Source organism: Papaver somniferum, unplaced genomic scaffold (genome assembly GCF_003573695.1).
Source record: "Papaver somniferum cultivar HN1 unplaced genomic scaffold, ASM357369v1 unplaced-scaffold_117, whole genome shotgun sequence".
Lineage (NCBI taxonomy): Eukaryota > Viridiplantae > Streptophyta > Magnoliopsida > Ranunculales > Papaveraceae > Papaver > Papaver somniferum.
In genome coordinates, this window is record NW_020620714.1 from 944,822 (window position 1) to 966,661 (window position 21,840).

Genomic DNA, 21,840 nt, shown 5'->3' on the forward strand with positions numbered 1-21,840 from the left:
GAGATCTATAGAAGTTGCATGAGTGTTCATATACTTTCATCTTTTAACTCTTGGCAACAATGATGACGGTTATGATGCTCAAGGACGATGCCAAAATTCATCTACTAAGGCGACATTCTCCATCTGCAGCTCAAGATAGCTTATAAAGTCAAGCCCCAAATTCAACAGAAAGTACAAACGATAACTCATCGTAAATTACAAAATACTATTCCCTCCGTTCTTTTTTAATAGGTCAGTTTCTATAAATAAAAGTTTCAAACAAATAGGCCAGTTTCCTAATTGGGAAAGTCAAATGTTATTTTATTTTTTGGGACCACTTCTCTCTTAACTTCTTTCGATGACAAGTGTCATGTGGACCACTTCACTTTACTTCTTTTGATAACAAGTGTCATGGGGACCATTTCACTTCACTTCTTTTATTGACAAGTGTCATGAAGACCACTTTCATTGATTAGTTCTCTTAATTTCCTTAAATTTCGCTAAAAACAAAACTGGCCTATTAAAAAAGAACGGAGGGAGTATTTAACAGTATTGTTACTAGAATAGAATCTTCTATTCTTGAATGAACAACAACAACGGAATCTCCCATTCTTGATTGAACAACAACAACGGAATCTCCCATTCTTGATTGAACAACAGTATTGTGGAAGTCGTTGAGATTCAGTAAAAGGAGATTCCATCTAACGATACTGAATTGGGGATTCAGTAATTGAATCGTCATTCACGCTCCATGTTACATTGTTACTGCTTCCCTGATTGGATGGTACGCCGAATTTCCTTGTTCTTCACTATCGCTAAGGTTTAAGGTCGGCAGAGGCTCTATATTTATAGTACTACCAGCGAAAAATGCAGGTGGTGATGGTGATTCCTGAGTAATCAGAGAATTGCTGAGCATTTGGACAACCGTGGGCATTGTGGGTCTATCGGCGACATTTTCTTGAACACATAATAGCGCGACATGGATGCATTTCATTGCTTCACTTGTAGAATATGCGCCCTTCAAAGTTGGATCTAATAACTCCATAGCCGAACCATATATATAAAGGCTCCATGCCTGCATGGGTTTCTCCTCTGTTTAAATCATTCGATATGTAATAAAACTATAGAAGATTGGATGCTAAAAAAATATTGTTGGTACTCACATAGCTCAGAAGGTTCCGAGCAATATCTGGCCCTTGAAAGCAGCTGTTTCTCTTCCCAGTAAGAATCTCTAAAACTAAGACACCAAAGCTAAAAACGTCGGATTTCACAGAGAACTTTCCATGCATTATATACTCTGGAGGCATGTAACCACTGCAAAAACCAAACGAAATAAGAATCTCCAAATATAGTTTGATATGTACTAGCACTTACAACAAAGTTCTTACTTACTGAGTTCCAACAATTCTGTTTGTACTAGCTTGAGTTTGGTCAAGAACAAAAAGCTTAGCCATGCCGAAATCTGCAATTTTAGGATTCATGTCTATGTCTAATAAGATATTGCTAGCTTTGAGATCTCGATGGATGATTTTAAGTCGCGACTCTTCATGCAGATAAACAAGCCCTTTCGCTATCCCTCCTAGTATCTTGTATCGCCTTTCCCAGATAAGATGTCTGCATTTAATCGGATCTACACATTCATCCGACCCAAAACCAAAATTTTGAGGTCAACATTATAGTCCACAATTTATATACTATATTAAATTAATATGTGATGAAAAACAGGAGGAGGCAAACCAAATAGGAACTGGTCAAGGCTTGCATTTGGCATGAACTCGTAGATTAGTAGTTTTTCTTCACCAGCTAGACTGAAACCAACAAGTTTCACAAGATTTTTGTGTTGAAGCTTAGCTACTAAGGTGACTTCATTCTTGAACTCTCGTTCACCTTGCCCTGAAATTTTTGATAGCCTCTTTACCGCTATTTCCTGCCCGCTTGGAAGTGTACCCTGAGGACATCAAAAGGTACGAAAAAGAAAAGAAACAGAAAAATAAATTGTTTTAGACTTTTATTGGCCTCTAAAATATAAGTGTCTGGTTTATGAAACCTTGCCCTGAAAAATAGTATGATACTATAATTTACCGATAAAAAGAAAAAACTCTCGGGTTTAACATGATTTGCCTCTAATATTATAAGTCAAGTTAAATGAAACGTACATAACAAATCAATTTGTCTACATTTTTCGTCCAGTGGATTTTTTACAAATGAAGAGCTTATTGGTCTTTAAATTTTGAAACTACCAATTACATAAATTTATGTGTCAGTTGGTTACGTTGACTTGGTTAATTTTTTTAAGGCCCTTTTTTAAACATATATTTTGATTTCGTCCAAAAAAATTATTATTTGGTCATAGAGGGAACATTATAGTGTAAGATAACATCATCATCCCCTGAACAATGTCAAAAATACCTTTTTCTCTCTATTTTATTCTTTCTTTATAAAATTCATATATACTTTTTGAACTATAAGTCTAAATTAACAAATTTTAATATTCAAAAAACTTTCGATCAGATGTATCCAATATATTCATAATGTTTGGAAAAACTATTTTTTCTTATTATTTTTGAGAAAAAAAATCAACAAGAATGAACTATCATAAGAGTTCATTCTATAAAATCTACTATTGTGATAAAGCGGACTACCATGCTAATTCATTTTATAAAGTGAATTACATGAGTAAACTATCAAATGAGTTCATTTTTACACACGAACGTGTAGGATGAACTAACATACGAGTTCATTCTAGAATACGAATTCATTTTAAAAAATAAACTATTATAGTCAACTATTATTAGGGGTTTGTTGTACCAAATGAAGTGTTATCAGGAGTTTATTCTACAAAATAAATTTGCGATACTGAGTTCACTTTATAATATGAACTACAATGCGAACATCCATCATGAGTTCATTCTACAAAGTAACGTTATAAGTTCATTTTACAATATAAATTATCGTAACGGATACTTATTACATGTTCATTCTACAATAGGAATTACCATATATAATTAATTACCACTATAAGTTCATTCTACAATATGAACACCTATCACGAGTTCACTCTATAATATGAAGTACAATAATCCTTATGACCTCATTTTTCAAAATTAACTACCAATATGAATTCATTCTATAAAGTAAACTATTGGAATTAGCTATCGTATACGAGTTTATTCTAGCAAATGAACTGCTAGAACTAGAATGAACTGCCATATTCTAAAATAGTGTTCACTCTTGGATATAAACTACCAATATACCGGAAAAAAAAGTTTTGAAACAAAATACGATGGGTAGTCTCTGTGTCGATCACGTCGAGTCCTTTTCTCGAATATATTTTTTTTTTAGTTTTTATTTACATTGCGGATGATATATAACTATTAAGCTGTCTTATTTTGTGGATTTTGATAACATACATCCCGTGGGATTAATATTCCTAAAGTACACCAGTTCTTTCTTAATTTCTAAAATACACCCCGTTCCACTTTTTCATCGATTATTTTCGTAAAACGATTAACGGCCGTTAAGTATCCAACTCGGCTCTATTTGACTGAGTTGAAGTGTCTAAAATACTCCTACTATGTCAAACCACCAAACGTTTATCAGTTGAATGTCTCGTAATCAAATCGAAATCAGTTCACGCAATATCCATTTTGACGACTTCAATATCTTTATTTGAAATTATATTTTTCAACCAACCAATAAAATATGTTTGGTTCTTTTTTAAATTATGTATTACTGTTTGGTGCTAGAAATTATTGTTTGGTCCTATGGTGTATAATATCTTGGCGGGATCACATCATGGATGATGTAATTGTCGTTTGGTAGTGGCGGAAATACCGTTTTGATTCCTTATATATAGAAATAATATAAGGAATGATGTACTTTCTTTCTCATGAATGTTTTTCATATCTACTTTTTCTCTATCACTTTTTTTTCTTTCTACCGATGCACAGAAATGATGAAGATTTTTTTGTTTTATAGGGTTTTGACATATAGAGATGATGAAGACGATATGCAAATATGATGAAAACGATGAATTATATAAAGATGATGAAGAAGATGAAGATTTTGCGATGATGTTTTGTGCATTTTACTTTCTTGTTTGATGTTGCTATTGTTGAAGATGATGATGAACACGATGAATGTTTGTGTGTTTTCTTCGTCACTGCTAGTCGTTGTTGTTGAGGATGATGAAGACAAAAAAATTTGATGAAGTTCATTGATTAGAATGAACATTGTTTTCTTTCTTCTCTGATGCTGTTGAAGATGATGGAGATGATGAAGTTCATCGACTATAATGAACTCTTTTTTTTTCTTCTCTATTAATGTCGAGATGACGAAGACAATAAGATGATGATTTCGTGTAAATCTATGTTTTTTTCATTATTTTCTTTGTTCTTCGATCTGATTTTAATAAATTTAGTTTCTGTTATGTAAAAAGTAGTTAATATTGTGTCTATATATTGTATCCGTCGGATCCGATACACCTATATAAAAGATTATATCGGGTTTTATAGGTGATATAACAATATGACTAGAATTTTAAATAGTTATAACATTTTCAGTCTAAAGAATTGGTTCCATATGATGCATTAATTCTCAAGATCAAAAGGTTAACGTCACAAATTAAATCTCATTCCACTATTTATTCCAAGTATCCCTCGTTAATTTTCACCATCATCTCAGCTAATTTCAACTCACATCAAAAAATGAAATAGTTCAAAATTTCTTTACCGAATAGGATTGAGTTTTCAAGCGTACGGAGGAAGAAGGTGATTATGAGGAAGGGATCTGTTTACAAATTTTAAATCTAAATAATTTATTCTAGAAAATTACCCTTACCTATATTATTAGTGTATTTATCAACCCAGTATATCAGTTTGTACCTGACCATAGGAGCGTTTTTATCGTTCAATCCTTGTATCGCTAAAATTTTATATCTCGTAAAGGTTTTCTCCATTGCACGATAAAAACTGATAATATCGGCATGTACAACCGATATTTACTACCTTGATACGCGTTCGGTTTTACGAATGAACTCTAGTTTTTGTTCATAATAATGAATTTTAATTAGATGTTCACTTAAAAGAATGAACTCTAATTTTTGTTCATTTTATTCGACTCTGATTAGGTGTTCATTCGACAAATGAACTCTTTTTTTTATATAACAATGAAAGTTTTATTGTGTCTTCATTTGAAAAAATGAACTCTGTTTTCATATATGTTTTTATTAGGTGTTCATTTAAAAAAATGAACTTTGTTTTTATATATGTTTATTAGGTGTTCATTTGAAAGAATGAGCTCTGCTTTCATATAGGTTTTATTAGGTATTCATTTTAAAGAATGAACTTTCTTTTATATAGGATTTTTAGGTGTTCATTTGAAAGAATGAACTTTATTTTCATAAAGGTTTTATTAGGTCTTCATTCGAAAGAATGACTCTGATTTTTTTGTTCTTAATAACTAAATTTTTGGAAAATTTAAAGAAGTGTAATAAATTTCATAGAATATAACGAAGTGTAGAATTTTCATGAAACAAAATAAACCCAAAAATACAGAAAGCCTGATAGTTCATCAAACAGATTGAACCGCTACAAGAAAATAAGTAGGAATTAACACGGAAGGGTATTTTTATCAATTTTATATTTTCAAATACTTATGGACCTAACAAAAAACATTTTTTCGGGTGATGGTGAGCCTTAACAACTTAGAAAAAAATGGATTTACTTTAGGAAATACTAATCCCATAAAGTGTACTTTATCAAAATTTCCTTTTATTTTTGTTTATGTTAAGAATGATTAGAAATTAACACATAGTAGAACGACACACACATGAGACCTAGCATGCAAATAAGAAGAAAAAGAAGAAGAAAAAAATGTAGAAACACATAGTAGAACAACACACACATGAGGCCTAGGATGCAAATCCATTTTCTCTAAAATCATTTTTCAACCCTGATGTTTTAAACCAATGTATAGATGACTTTGGATAGGAACTGTGAAGCTAAATGCGTAGTTTTATACATTCCCCTTGACATTGTCTACCATCCTAATCAGTTTCTTCTTAATTGAATTAACTTTAGTATGTTAACTAATCATTTTTAGCTCTAATAGAATTTTAATTATGCAATACTGTTGGAGATAGATTTTTCACTCCTTAATTTTAAGGAAAAATAGATTGAGGATGTCTTAATTATGTTGCCACATAGGAAGCTCTAAACTAACCTTCCTCTTTTATTGGAGAACAAAACTGTCTTATTATTAGAGCATCTCCAACAAATGATGGATTTATTTATTGTTAGTGACACATAGAATTTTAGATCCCTTTTTGGTATAAATCCATCCCCAACAGTAGGGTCTTATAAGTTAAGAGGGACCAATTACTAAATATGAAGGTGTTCAACAAAGTTGCTATTTACACCTCCGGGTAGACTTATTACTGTTAAGAAAACAGAAGAATTATTTTTAAAAGGAAACGTATCAGTAAAACGCCCAGAACAATTTATATAATTTATAATACTATACCTTATAAACCGAGCCAAATCCTCCTTCTCCGAGTTTATTAGCTTCAGAGAAACTGTTTGTTGAAGCACATATTGTACAGAAGTTGAACTGCAAGGATTGTGTCTTTAGAACCGCATCATTGACATCTTCATGAAAAAACGGACAGTAAGTGGTATCCAGATATATCTTCTTTTTTACTCGGCAAAAGAAATGTATATCAAAGAAACTTACGAGGAGTAAGCGAAAAATATATTGAAGAAACTTACAAAGAGTAAGCAAAAAACAAAAATAGAAGGGAAACAACCCAAAGGAGAGGAATGACAGGATTAACCTCTCCACACCCATTAGAGCCTAATAAGTAGTACCCATATGAAGCAGCATATATGTCAGATGATGTGTCCCTAAGTGGCATGTTTGAGGATGTGTCCCTAAGTGGCATGTTTGAGTAATGGATCATGGTTGCTTACCGACAAATTTCTCCGTGTCTGTTTTCTTTCTCCGGAAACATAAAAACCAAAATCCAACAGAAGAAAGTACTGCGATAACCACCGAAGGAACAGTTATGCTGATAGCAAGATTGGATGAGTTGCTCCCATTTGCTGCAGGAATATATCAACAAATTTTTAACTAATAATGGAGTGAAGTTATGAATAGGATAATGATTATAATGAGAAATAACAACCTTAACTAGCATAATTATCAGATTTTATCTAATAATGGAGTGAAGTTATGAATAGCTAGGTTGATGATTATAATGAGAAATAACAACTTTAACTAGGATAATCATCAGAAACTGCAGATAAACAAGGAATGGACGTCAAATATAAGGAATTCACTGACCAAATTGTATAGAGGGCTCCGTTCACTAGAATTTAGCCTTTTATTACGAAACAAAGATTAACCCTTAACAAAGAAGTACTACTTACAGATTGGTGCAGTTGTGTTCGTTGATAACAGTGGTGCTGAAGTAATTGTTGTCTGAAAGTAAGGATCTAAATCATATCTAAAAACACAACTTGGTGTCGAAACTCTTCCAGCTTTTTTCCCATAACAACAATTTGGTAATTGAGCTATAACACCAAGAACACATCGATAACAATCACTTGGAAATAAATCTGCACTACACTGTACAAATCCATATACTTCTATAGAATTCGTAAGATTTGCATGTCCTCTAGCAAAACCACTATTAGACGTAGCATTTGTTGCTAAACTATTCACTAAATCACCCAAGATTCGGTGAAACTTATCTGGATTAGAAACATTATTGGAATTCAATAAATAAAGGCTTGGACTAGCTTGCATAATATGAAAGTAATATTCATCGGAATACCTTAACTTACAATCATTATACCAAATGATTGCTTGTTTAGAATTGGGACATCTTTCATTTGCTTTGATGTCTTGAATACCAGTTTTAACACAATTTTTACAATCATCTAATTTAAGATCACCTCTACACTGAAATGACCCGTAAACAGTATCCGGCTTTCTGCCAACAGTGTTGTTATAGTATCCATCTTTTATGATAGTTAAATTGTTGGCAGATAGTGAATTAATAAAAAGATTGAGATTAGTTTGAAATAAACTCCCGGTAGTGTAATTAGCTCCTAAACATAAATGATTAATATATATTGATTGTGCAGTTGTGTATTGCACGATGATAAGTAACTTAGAAAGAGAAAACAGGTAGATGAAGAAGATGATGGAAACGACTAGATTCACACAACCCATGTTTTTTCTTAGGATGATCATGTGTTCCTTTCTATTTTTGTTTTCCTAATAAGCGCCCATGGGCTGGTTTTGCACTCTTAAGTCTTGAGAAATCATTTTTGTCACAAGTTCGGAAATTGTGTGGCGTATGTCTCGGTAAGAGATATTTGTGGACAAGATTATGTCTGCGTACTTGGAAGGCCACCAAGCGCTTTCACATGACCAAATCAAGGGGTCACAAATTAAGAAAAACTATCGCAACTACAAAAATTTCTTTGAATTCATAGGAAGAAAATTCATAGGAAAGTGAAAGGCCAAAGCGACCTAGGCCGGGGATCCCACTCGATGACCTAGTCCTCTGATCGATGTGTTCTGCGTCTTAGACTTCACATAATGGTTAAATGATAAGATAAGATATACAGAATAACTTTGTTATTGGATAAAGTTAAAAGAAAACAACGGTTATACATTTTTATGGACAAAACGCATAATGGTTATACTGACTTTCGGAAATCAGAATGTATTGCCACCGTACGACTGCCATTCACTTCACAACCTAATTCTCTGCCTGTAGAAAATCGAGTTGTGAAGTTTGACTTATCGTCGTACTTTTTAGTCTTTTCAATATTTTGTGAACCTTCCCCGAAAGCGTTTGGTGTATTCGTTACCTTGATTATTGTAAGTTTCTTTATCGTAAAAGTCCAGTTGGGCCACTTGATGAGTGTGCGACCAGACGTCTTATTAGTTGATGTGTCGATTCTCAAAAGTCTAAGTCATACCTTTGGTCTAAATGTGGAAATATTTGAGGAATCCAAATTTGGCTTCTTTCTTTCGTAAACCCATCATTGAGATGGTATATATATGTGTAGTCCAAAGAAATAAGATCTACTATTAAGAACAATAATTTTGGATTATATTTACATTTTCACTTTTCAGAAGGACTAATTTAACCTTAATTAGTTGCATATTAATTGTAAAAATATTTTTAATAAGATTCCGATGATAATGGTGATTATTATGAGCGTTTTTTGCGGGAGCTTATCATTGAAATAGTTATTCACCATTTACTCGGTCAATCAGCATAATTTCCGGTTGTTTTCGTCTTTTCCGGTCATTTATTTAGTCATCATCAATTATATTGTTACAATTATTTGGTTATGGTACTCCATTTGTTTGTTATCATTAATTAGGAAACTTAGAGATTTATTCCATCACTTTCTTAGTTTCTCTCTCTCATAATTTTCACTAGTGAGCGCGTCTTCTCTCCTTGCAGTCTTCACCACTACTGTCTCTTTTCTCCCCTTATCAACTGGCTATCCTCTAATGCAAATGTTTCCATCTCAACCTAATACACTTGAAGATTTGTTGGTGATAATTAGAGATAATTACATTGACAGATTTTTGGAAGCAAACTTTGAATGAACGGCGCACAAAAACAAATTTGCATATTTGGTTGCATCATGAGTATGATACAAATACAGAAAAGTTGATTGGAAATGAAAATGCACCTTCTAAAATCTCATTGGTAGAAGATTGTTAAATTAGTAATGCAAGCACGTTGATTCCATTGTTTTGTTGGGTCAAATCTTATGGAGGGAAAACACTAGTACTCACTCATATTTGGGAAATCAGTTTTACTAATATATCATGACATGATGCAAATAGCCGTGTTCATGTCATAATTACAGGTGACATGATGCAGCGATTGGTGCTAATTACAGGTGAAAAACTGGAATATTAAGTCTGATAAACCAAGAATTTAAATTAGGATGAGAACAAAAATTCACTAATCTCGTATGCCGGAAAATTAAAATTTTCACTAGGAATGAAAACAAAAAGTTTCACCAATCTCCCATGACAGAAAATTGAAATTTTCACAAATTGCATTTGCAAAAACCGGAATTATCACCATTCTCGTATGACACTGCCAAAAAAAATTGAATTTTCAACAATCGAACTTGTGAAAACTGATATTTTCACCAATCATGATATTATTGTGAAAATTGAATTTTTCTAAACCTAATAATGATAATCACCCGGAAAATGTGATTTTCACCTATGACGTCATTGGGAAAATTAAAATTTTCACAAAAGAAACTGGGATTTTCACGCATGATGTTATTATTTGCATGTCTTACATGGGATATTTATGATGATTATATTGCTATCTTTAGATAAATGATTTTAGGGAAAGTCAAACGAGTTATTTAAGGGATTTGAAAAAATTTAACAACTGTTTTTTATTTTGAAAATGGAAACTAATCGGATAAGTATTTTTAGGGAGATAAACAAGGTGAAATGAGTTATTCTAGGGAGGTTTATGAATTATTCTAGATATTAGGATTTATGACAACCGTTTTTCTAATACAATTAATTTCCTTATTAGGTAGAAGGTTAGTTTCGTAAACAATTCAAATTATTAATAATTATGGATTTGTTACATATGGAATCTTGATGATGGGTTTCTAATTTACAAAAAAAGTAAATTGGGCTAGAAAAAAATTACTCGGTCTAAATTGTGAGTACATGTTTTATTGCTCTATTTAGTCTTCTCATATATTTCCTTTTTTTTCTTTCCTCAAATAAGCCTATTCATTGTATATATAATTTGATTGAAAATTGCTTGCCTCACATTGAATTACGTGGACTCCGATTTTGCCAAATTAGATTTTCAAAACATTGATTGTAAGTCCTAAGCATGATGTATCAAAACACCTAATCTAAGCATACATCGTCAAATTAAATAACAACTAATTAATTCAAATCATATTTCAATTTTAAATTAATGCAAAAGTCATAAAAAAAATTAAATGAAATTACCCCAAGTATGAAGTTTGGCCTCCTCCGTCATCCCAGTGTTGGGTTTTAGCTCATCATAGTAAAAATACTCTCAAAATAATTTATTATGGCTCAAAAATGGTTCACAATGATGAAATGGAGAGAAAATGGTGAAAATCGAGCGTTTGCAACGTTTATAATAGTTGCAAAACACTGTTACAAAGAACGATAAATATGAAATGCAGTAATCTTTGGTAAACTACGACCCAGAAAAAATTATCGCTGTCGCTCTTGATAAACGACGGTTCACTGGGGTCTAATGTTTTTCGTGTGCTTCATCTTCATCAGCAGCAGAAAACAACAGCATGAAGCTTGCTGTTCATCTTGATTTCTCGCTCCTCAGCTCTCCTCAAGCCCCCAAACTCTCGACACCTCTTCTGTGACCTCTATCACCTTTTTGTACTCGACAGGGCTCATCAAATCTCGCAGTAAATGCCAATAATTCTTTCATCAATACACGAGTTTTATTTCCTGATCATTCTCTTTCACGCGGTAACTCGCAGTAGACACACTTCATAACGTTGTATATTGATCACAGACGGAGGTATAATTCTTGAAGATATATACAACTGCCTTAAAAAGAACAGAATCAAATACAAAATCTCGGGATTTTCTCTCTTCCCCTGTTTTACGAGAATCATAGTAATCTTCTTTATTTATCATCAATAACTTCATTGCCAATCCTGTAATACGCTGGAAGGATGAAAACGAACAAATCCCATGAAATTCTCCCATAAAATCACGCTGAAAATCTTCTCAGAAATCTTGGAGTATTTCATTTAAGTTTTCCCGCCAATTTTTTTTCATTTTCAAACGAGGAAGGAGAGAGGTGTCCCCCTAACCAAACCGGGGATCCCTTTAGCAATTGGGGTGGAAATAGTAATTTTTCTGGATTCCTCCGGTTCATTTCTGGGACGCTTCCGGTGCATTTCTGGGGTGTCTTTAGTAATTTTCCTGGGGTGTAAAACACCACTTTTCGAGCCAATATCGCCCCAATAGCTTATTTCTCTAAAAACATTTACAAGAACACAAAATAACACAATAAGTACTTAATCGAGTATAACAATACAGAAAATTGAGAACAAAATAGACACATAAATGCGTCTATCATCTAACAATCAAAAAACACTAAGAAATATTGGGTTTGAGTTTAAAAATCACTTACAATTTTATTTTCATTGGTGGAGGGTTGTTTTCAACAATCTCAGGGATTGGATTTTCGGGTTTACTAGTTCCAACTTTTCCCTTACCTTTTTTCTCTGATTTGGATTTTTTGATACTTGCTGTTGAATCTGTGTTATCTCTTGATCATTCAGAATTAAGCATTTTTCATGAAAATCATATTTTTCGATTTGAAGAGATTTTTTTTTATGAGTTTGATGGAAGATGTAGATGAAGAAAAAGAGAAGAAGATTAAGAGAAGGTTAACGGTTTTTTTAAGTATTTAATTTTAGGGTTATCAGGTTAAGTAATAGGATTAATTACTTCAAGGTTAATAAAGTAAACTCATCCATATTTAGCCTCCCCTTAGTAAGGGCGCTATGTCTATATAAATCTGGTTATACGGCGATCAAGCCAGGTTTAATATTACTGCCAAGAGCGAGAATAACTTTTGGGCTTCAATTTTTTAAAAATTGACTTTTGGGCTTTAATACTATGGCTTCAAATGTCCAGGTACAAAGCGAACGTTGCCTGAAACTACAGAGTTCTTCAGGAAACTCCCATTAATGGCGATTTAAAGGAAACAAGGTGAAGATGAAGATGAAGATAGCAGAAGGTGATGATGGGTGATTGATAGAATCAATACTCCATATTGATCTTTCAAATGAGGTAACAAAAAAACACTGAATTTTTTTTCGAATGAATGTTCTTCTATGAATTTTGTTTCGAAAACTATGATTACTGTCTCTCTAAGGAATTTATCGATTGAAGTTTCTCTTCCGTATGAATACTACTTGATTTTCGAAAACTATGATTCCTTGGACAACTCTGAGTGAGTGATTTGATTTTCTGCTCGCAACGTGACTGTGAATATGTCTTACTGAAGTTGAATGAACAATGGTATTGATCAAATTGATTCCTTCTTGCATCTATATCTGAGTTACAAAATTGTTGTGATGGGAGTGAAGGTGGAAGAGTTATTAGACCTAGTTGTAATATTGGTATGCAACATATCGCTTCCTTATTCCACCACCTCTATTGTCATCTCACCCAAACAGAAACAGAAGCGAAATTACTTCTTTGCATTATTTCAGAGTTCATTATGCTTTGGATAATCTGAACTCGGCTACATTTTAATGGCAATATTGAAATCCTGCAGTTTTGCATTTGTCCATGGGTCCTTGTTTACACTATGATTTGTACCGGTTTTCTAGACAACCAAGATTTTGTTGTTACAATTAACGCTGGTAAGGATTGTTGCTTGTAAATTAGCTATCCCTTAATCGTGATACCTAGGGATATATGCTGCTTCATATGAATTGATACCTTCCCCAAATGAGTTCCAATTTGTTGGTGTGTTCCATGTATATGTTGATGATGTGATTTGAAGTTCAGAATCCTTGCAATTCAACTTTAGTCTAATTAGTGCTGCACCAAACTATTTCTTTGACGTTAATAAACTCAGGGAAGCTTGATTTGGCCCTGCTTATAAGATACTAAAATTAAATATCAATGCATGTAACTTGAAACTTAGATTTGAGTTTCGTCTAAGACATTGTTTTTTGTAGATTTTAAATAGCTAAAACTTTTATTTTTTTGGTTATACTTGATGTCCTCGGGGTGCAGTTATAGACATGCAAGAATTAGCCGTGAAGAGGCTAACGAAAAATTCAGGACAAGGTGACCAAGCCACTTCAAGAACGAAGTTCCTTTAGTATCTAAGCTTCAATACGAAAACTTTTCTACCTGATGAAGAAAAAACCACGCATTTATGAGTTGGTGACAAATTCCTTTTTGGTTTATCTCCTAGTCTCCTTCAGGTATCCGTAGGATGGAATCTGCACGTGTGGAATTGTTATGGATGCTGTTTCAGGTATTTAGTGAAATCTACCAATATTTATTTAACAGACAGACTGTTGGTTGTTACCTAGGTTGACCAGGTGGGCAAATGTTTAAAAATAAATTAAAATAATAAATAATAATTCTTCGCCTGCCACCACAAGTGGAGTTGTTATGCTTAAAACAAAAAGGAATATGTCTGCTTTAATCAAGTTCACATTTCCACTAATATGACTAGTCATAAATACGGGCAGCCACAATCATTCAACTAGTGGAATACTATAAATTAATGTTTTCTCTAGTTGTCATGATAGACTTTCAGTGCAAAACCAGCCCATATTACCCTTCAAGATTGGTTGCCGGCATGGAGGTTTCTTATAGGGAAAACCAAAAATTGAAGAACACATGATCATCAGAAAAAAAATTAAAACATGGGTTGTTGTTTTAATCTAGTACTAGTATCGATCTTCTTCATTATACAATACACAACTGCACAATCAATATATCGGTTTCACCTTTGTTTAGGAGCTAATTACAGTAGTTCTACTGGCACTGGTAATACATTTCAAACTAATCTCAGTCTTCTAATTACTTCACTATCATCCTCTGCCAGCAACAATTCAATTATCATAAGAAATGGATATTATAATAGCACTTATGGTCAAACTCCGGATACTGTTTACGGTTCATTTCAGTGTAGAGGTGATGTTTCATTAGATGATTGTAAAACTTGTGTTCAGATGGGTGCTCAGGATATGAACACAAATCAAAGATGTCCGAGTTATAAACAAGCAATCATTTGGTTTAATGAATGTATGTTTAGGTATTCGAATCAATACTACTTTAATATCATGCAAGACAAATCTACAGTTTATTTTTTGAGTCTGAATAATGTTTCTAATCCACATGAGTTTAACCAAATCTTAGGCGATTTATTGAAGAATTTAGTAACTGAAGCTTTGTCTAATGGTAATTTTGCTACTGGAGATAAAAATCATACAGATTCTACCAAAGTATATGGATTGTAGTCTAATGGTAGCGCAGATATATCTTCAGGTGATTGTAGTCGATGTCTTCATCGAGCTATAGCTGAATTACCAGATTGTTGTTCTGGGAAAAGAGCTGGAAAAGTTATCACACCTAGTTGTATTCTTTCAATCTACAACAGTTAGTTCACGGCCATCTCCTCGTGTATCACCGCCACGTTCCTCCAATGCAGAGAAACCAAACTGTAAGTAGTACTCCTTGTTATGTGATGATAATCTTCGCTTAATGGATTCAGCCCAATAGAATCTGGTTTCCTTTCCAATTCATTTTTCGTGATACTAAGATCGTCAATTTTAATTTTCAATTTGAGAACTCCTACTCCATAACTTCTTGTTTGTCATACCTTTTTTTCACGATATGTAGCAATTTGGGGGTCTGCTAACATGTACAATGAAAATTTCATTCTTAGGATATCTGTTTATGTTTATTCTCAATTTAGGGATTGTTGTTCTCAATTCATGATTGAGAACTGTTTATAATTGTGCAGCAAAAGGGAATAACTCTTCCAAACTCGCTATCAGTATAGCTGTTCCATCAGCTATTGTGGTACTTGCTGCCATTGCCATCTTGTTTTTCTGTTTCTGGAGAAAGAAAAAAAAAAGGCAAAGAAGTTTGTTTGTGAGTAGATATCCCCTCGATCATGACACTTTTAGGGATATGTATATGCTCCTTCATATAGTGTTACCTTTTTAAAATTTGATAGTCAACTAATTTGGTTCACTGCTGTTTTCCTCCTGAAGATGTCAATGATGAGGTTCTAACTACAGAATCCCTGCAATTCAACTTCGGTACAGTAAGTACTGCAACAGATAATTTCTCTGAAGATAATAAACTCGGAGAAGGTGGGTTTGGCTCTGTTTATAAGGTACATTTTTTTTTTTAAATATATTTTAAATTGAAATTTAGTATAATTCCTAATGCTGGTTGTTTTTGAAACTCTTCACAGTGCTCAAGACTTTTCTTTTTTCTCTTCATTTGATGTCCTCAGGGTACACTTCCAGACAGCCAAGAAATCGCCGTGAAGAGGCTATCAAAAAATTCTGGACAAGGTGAACAAGAGTTCAAGAACGAAGTTACATTAGTAGCTAAACTTCAACACAGAAATCTTGTGAAGCTTGTTGGTTTTAGCCTATCTGGTGAAGAAAAACTACTCATCTATGAATACATGCCAAATGGAAGCCTTGACCAAATCCTATTCGGTTTGTACCCTGTTCTGCGTCTGTTTATTCTTGTTCTACCAGTCATAGTCCGATAAATAGATTAATGTTTGTGCTTTTTGGTCGGAGGATTGTGTAGATTCAGATAAATGTACACAACTGGATTGGGAAAGACGATACAGGATAATTGGTGGTATCGCAAAAGGACTTCTCTATCTTCATGAGGAGTCCCGACTAAAAATCATCCATCGGGATCTCAAAGCTAGCAATATACTGTTAGATAAGGACATGAATCCTAAAATTGCAGATTTTGGCATGGCTAGGCTTTTTGTGCTTGAGCAAACTCAAGATAGTACCAAAAGAATAGTTGGAACGCAGTAAGTATATACTTTGAATCACTGAACTTGTAATTTTTCATAACTCTATCAAGACAAGTTGTGATGTTCATAATGTGTTTGGGTGTTGGGATTTTCAGCGGCTATATGGCTCCAGAGTATATGATGCATGGTGAATTCTCTGTGAAATCGGACGTTTTCAGTTTTGGTGTTTTAGTTTTAGAGATACTTTGTGGACAGAGGAACGGCAGTTTTCATAAATCAGATGTTGCTCGGGACCTTCTAAGCTATGTGAGTATCAATAATTTTTTCTTTTTTCTTTTTTTGCATCCATTCATCTCTACTTTTGTTTAAGCGATGGGTAGTAAAACGGAGGAGAAAATTTATGCAGGCATGGAGACATTGGAATAATGGATCTGATATAGAAATATTAGATCCAACTTTGAAGGATGCATGTTCTAGAAGTGAAGTGATGATATGCATCGATGTGGCGTTACTATGTGTTCAAGAAAATGTTGAAGATAGACCCTGTATGCCTACAGTTGTCCAAATGCTTAACAACTCAGTCAGTACCAGTCATGATTTACCTTCAACACCTGCATTTTCGGCTGATGGTACGAGACACATAACACGCCGCCCGGACTTAAATCTAGTCGGCAGTGCAGAGCAAGGAAGCTTGAGGAACGAGTCCATAAGTGAAGTATCGACATTGAGCGTGAATGAAATTTCAGTAACTGAACTGTACGCTCGATGACAATACAATCATATACATATTCAGAGTGCGTCTCTTTATCGCTTCTAAGTTGACTGGCATTCTTTCTTTCTTTGAAATACATGATTTTTAAGCAATGTTCATTCAACAGTTCTAATTCCCACAGTAATAGTACTTAGAAAATATATGCAATTTACAGAGAATTAGGCTTGTTTTCAATCTCTATTGAATTTGTAACCTATTTTTAAGCTGCAAGACGGCCAAAGTCTGGAGAAACTATGAGCTTTGAATTCGAATGAAATACTTCACAAAGCAAGGTATTATCATAAACATACAAACATTCCTTTTGGAAGATCTTGATTTTACAATATCATTAGATTTAATACCCTAATGTAACAGTCAGCCTCTCTTTTGATGCCTTTGATGTGTTTTCCCCTGCCTCCTCCTCAGCCACTTATCCTTATCATATTTGACAACATTTCCACTGAATCTTTTCATTAGTTCCCGGCAGTTTTGGGATCCAATGCAATTGATAACCTGTAATATTCATCACAAGTGATCTCAACTTAAACATTCAAAAAGTGCATCTTAGAAAAATAAAAAAGAATCTGTGTAGAGAGACATCAGACCTCCAATGGTAATCATACGGCAGCTAGTAGTGAGATTGCAGAATGTCATGGGCAGAGGTTCCCACCTGTGGACATTTTTGTGAGATAAAAGCTACAAATCTTAGAACTATGAGAGGAGAAATCAGTGTGCTGCAATCTATTGTGTGTGATCTCCACCAAGTTATGTGTAAGGCTTCCCACACAAACCCAAAATTATAATCATAACATTCCATTTTTGTGATCAGATCTCTGCGATTTGTTCACTGGTGTCTCTTCACTCACTCACTTTTCTCTCTATCTGAAAAAGAAGTGGACATCTAGGGTTTCGTTTTATAGACGTCACAAAATTGTGTCTTACCAAAATATCCTTTGAACTTGATCTTCACTTGTTCTATCTGGTGTCTTACCAAACACCCCAACATGGCTAATTACTTTTGGGCAAATAGTTAGGAAATGGATGATCGAAAACAACAGAGACTTGTTCTATCATTTTGATTTCGGAAGAACCATCATTTGCCTATTAGACACCTTAAGCTTAGTCTTATGGTCTTCCAATTTAGCATCCAGATCGGAAGTCCATGTCAGCTAGAATACCCAATTTAATCTTGTGGTCATTCTAATCTAGTATTTAGATGTGTTGAACCATTCCATTGTGCTACATGGAACAACACAACCATCAAACCAAACACATAAAATAATCTTACTTAATAGTTCCGCGAAAAGTAGAATTTTGGCTACGCGTAACCATTAAGCGAAACTATCTCGCTACTAGTTGACATTCGAGATATATAACATGAAAGAGAAGTAGTGTTGAAAAATAGACAACGCTTTGAAAAGAAATTGCAACGCTTTTGTCTAATCTAGAAGCCAAATCTAGCGCATAAGACTTAGCCTCACCCCCACAATAGTGAGGCTATGTCCTATAGGAGAGATATCTAACTGCTAGATTGGCCATCCACGTCAGCTTGGGCAACCTCCTAAGTCTTGTGGGAGAGATATTAGCTGCTAGATTGGCCATCCACGTCATCTGTGAGCGCTGACCCATTCAGCGTTAAGAAAAACGCCGAATGGATCGGCGTTTTGGTTACTTTTTGAGCGCCGAACCATTCGGCGTTTCAATCTCAGCCGTTATATTTTTGTGACTTTTCTGAGCGTCGAACCATTCGGCGTTTTGGTCACTTTTTGAGCGCCGCACCATTCGGCGTTTCAATCTCGCTGCTAGTGAAATGGCGAGCAAATGCTAGGAGAGAGAAGTAGCCAGAAAAAGTGTTAGAGTCTGTGTGGTACAGTTTTTCAAAAACACTTTTCAAAAATAGTTTTCCACTATTTTAAAAACAGACCCTTTTTTCCTTGTTTTCGTTTTCTAAAAATTGTTTGGTAAACTGTTTTTGAAAACAAGGAAAATTAACTAAATCAGATCAAATGTGAAGATTCGTCTAAGAGATAGTGATATTAGTCATGACTCACTTGCAGTCATTCCCACGATCTCTTACTTTGTTCTGAAAAGAAAAAAAGAACTAAAAAAAGAAAAAGAGAACACACATAAAATAATAATTTTTTGTTTTCAAAATCAGAAAACACATAGAAACATTTTCTAAAAATGTCCCTACCAAACGCGTTTTCTCATGTTTTATGTTTTCTCTGCTTTTGAAAACTATACCAAACAGGCTCTTAACTTTTTTCCCACACTTTTTTCATGATTTGCAACATTTTTTGGCCAATTTAACCTTTCAATCTCTCTCATATGACTTAGCCTTAGGGACACTGAGCGTGAATGAAATTTCAAACTGAACTATACGCTCGATGACAATACAGAAGTAAATATTTAGATTGCTTTTCTTTCTCTTTTCTAAGGTGATTAGCGTTTTTGATGTCAATACTTGAATTTTAAGCAACGTTCATTCAACTTTAGAAAATGATATGCAATTTACATAGAATTAGACTTGTTTTCAGTCTCTATTGATTTTGTAACCTATTTTTAAGCTGCAACTCGGCCAATGTCGGGAAAAATTATGAGCTTTGTAAAATTGTATTTACATTTTGTTAGAATTTGAATGAAGAACTTCAGAGCACTAAAGCATCATCAAATATGCTAAAAAAAAAAACCATTATGAAATAATTTGAAAACCCCTTATCCAAATTTTTTCTTGCAATTGCTAAATTACTCTTGAGTATGCCCTAAGTGTATTAAGATTAAACTTTAGATTTTTATTTTTTAGTTTTTTCTGTTTGAAATAACTAAAGTAAGTGACAAGAGATCCTATTACGTTAATAAAAAGTAATTATGCAGGACGATCCTGACTCGCAACCTTCTTTCCATTCAGGTACATGCTGAAGCACATCACACAAATAGTTGCAGGTTACTGGACTGATTCCCCATATTCATTTATTTAATGTTTTCGGTCTAACTGCACATCCAAGGACAAGCAGACAAGATAAAGAACATGACAAAGTGAACAGCACAGCAACATTAGTCCCTTCTTCCCTTCAATGTTGATTCTCTCACTTGAATTGGTGTGACCAGATCGACATGACCTCCCCAACCACTCAAAAAATAACGATCCACTGATGCCTGCAACGCTTTCGATTTTATCTTTTGTACTCAACAAAAAAATTGTACCAATTAAGACTGTCTGCATTGGGTTCATCAATAAAACAGTACTGTCGGCATGCATTCATATGGTAACCAATACCGATAATTACAGTGAAAACCAATCCCTATCCATTATTATTACTTTCATGGATTAGTTTCATTATGGAAGTGACAACAGAGATCTCAAATCTAATCAATCTAATTAGTTTCATAATGGATTAGTTTCATTATGGAAGTGACAGACCTAAGTTAAAGGAGTAACCACACATGAGCAGACATAAGTTGTTTATTAGCCATTATATATAATTCCAGCGGAACTAACTACGTTCATTCCCCATGCACCCCACATCTGATACTTTAGGTTTCTTCTCTTCCCTCATAACTTGATTCTACAAAAAAAAAAAAAAAAATTAAAACCTGTGACGAAGATGAAAATGCCACTTAATCAAAATCCAGCTCCATATAACCGTGAGTATTCCCAATTTGTAGTAATATCTCCCAATTATGGATTCTTAATTTGTAACGGATAAACATTAGTTTTAATAATATCCTATAATGTAAACATTGAACTCGCCAGTGATACGGCTCCCCCGTTCTAGGCTCCTCCACTTAACCTTCCTATATTTACCAGAAGTTCCACCAAGAGAAGGAGAAGTTATGATGAACTTCAAGGTGAGGTAAAGAAAAGGAGGTGTAATCAGTGTGGATTCATAGAAGGTCACAACAAGAGAACTTGTAAAGGTGGTGATGTTGGTAAGCACTCAACTGCATATAGGCCAGGAACTGAGTATCATGCTGCAGATTTCTCATTTACAAACACCGATAGACCTGAAACCAACACTGCAAGGGATAGAGCAAAGAAGTAAAGGAAAGCATCATATGTTGGTGAGTCTTCTGCACATGGAAATCCACCTCCGGTACAAAACACTCAAAGGTTTGCTTCTGCATGACCTAGCAACACATAAAATTTCAGTCAGTCCTTTGCTGGTATTGGTTATATGTCTCAAAACATTGCTACTGTCTCAAATGCTAAGGGAATATAAGGAAAGGGAAAAAAGAAGCAAGGGATGTGTGTGTATGTTTCATTAGTGTTGGATCTGTGATCCTTTCTCTTTTGTTTCAATTGCTTTTTGGTATGAACTGGTTACTGATGACGAAACAATGTGATTATGGTTTGTTTGAACTACCTTTTAATATTAATAAAGTTTATTAATTCAAAGAAATATTGCAGATTACATTGTAAGTGTTTTGTAACTTCTTTTATTTCTTTTACTTGAATACTTGAATCCATAACACTATTTTTTGAAGCAATGAATAGGTGGTCAGAAACCCATCTAAAAGCATCACAACTTTTGTA

General features: G+C 33.9%; 2 protein-coding genes across 2 annotated transcripts; one reads left to right on the top strand and one right to left on the bottom strand.

Annotated features, from left to right (window-relative positions):
- Positions 1-733: 733 nt before the first annotated feature.
- On the bottom strand, positions 734-8,214 carry LOC113330086 (putative receptor-like protein kinase At4g00960). Its single transcript, XM_026576949.1, has 8 exons — positions 7,824-8,214; positions 7,407-7,730; positions 6,948-7,079; positions 6,502-6,626; positions 1,717-1,927; positions 1,372-1,609; positions 1,143-1,293; positions 734-1,054 (listed from the first exon to the last, which is right to left on the bottom strand). Exons 1-8 carry the CDS (start codon positions 8,212-8,214, stop codon positions 734-736), a joined length of 1,893 nt encoding a protein of 630 aa, XP_026432734.1.
- Positions 8,215-14,462: 6,248 nt separating this feature from the next.
- Positions 14,463-17,547, top strand: LOC113330089 (cysteine-rich receptor-like protein kinase 10). Its single transcript, XM_026576951.1, has 8 exons — positions 14,463-14,844; positions 14,959-15,044; positions 15,600-15,696; positions 15,819-15,943; positions 16,067-16,277; positions 16,375-16,612; positions 16,711-16,861; positions 16,962-17,547. The coding sequence occupies exons 1-8, from the start codon at positions 14,463-14,465 to the stop codon at positions 17,322-17,324; spliced, it is 1,653 nt and encodes a 550-aa protein (XP_026432736.1). The 3' UTR covers positions 17,325-17,547.
- Positions 17,548-21,840: the final 4,293 nt, after the last annotated feature.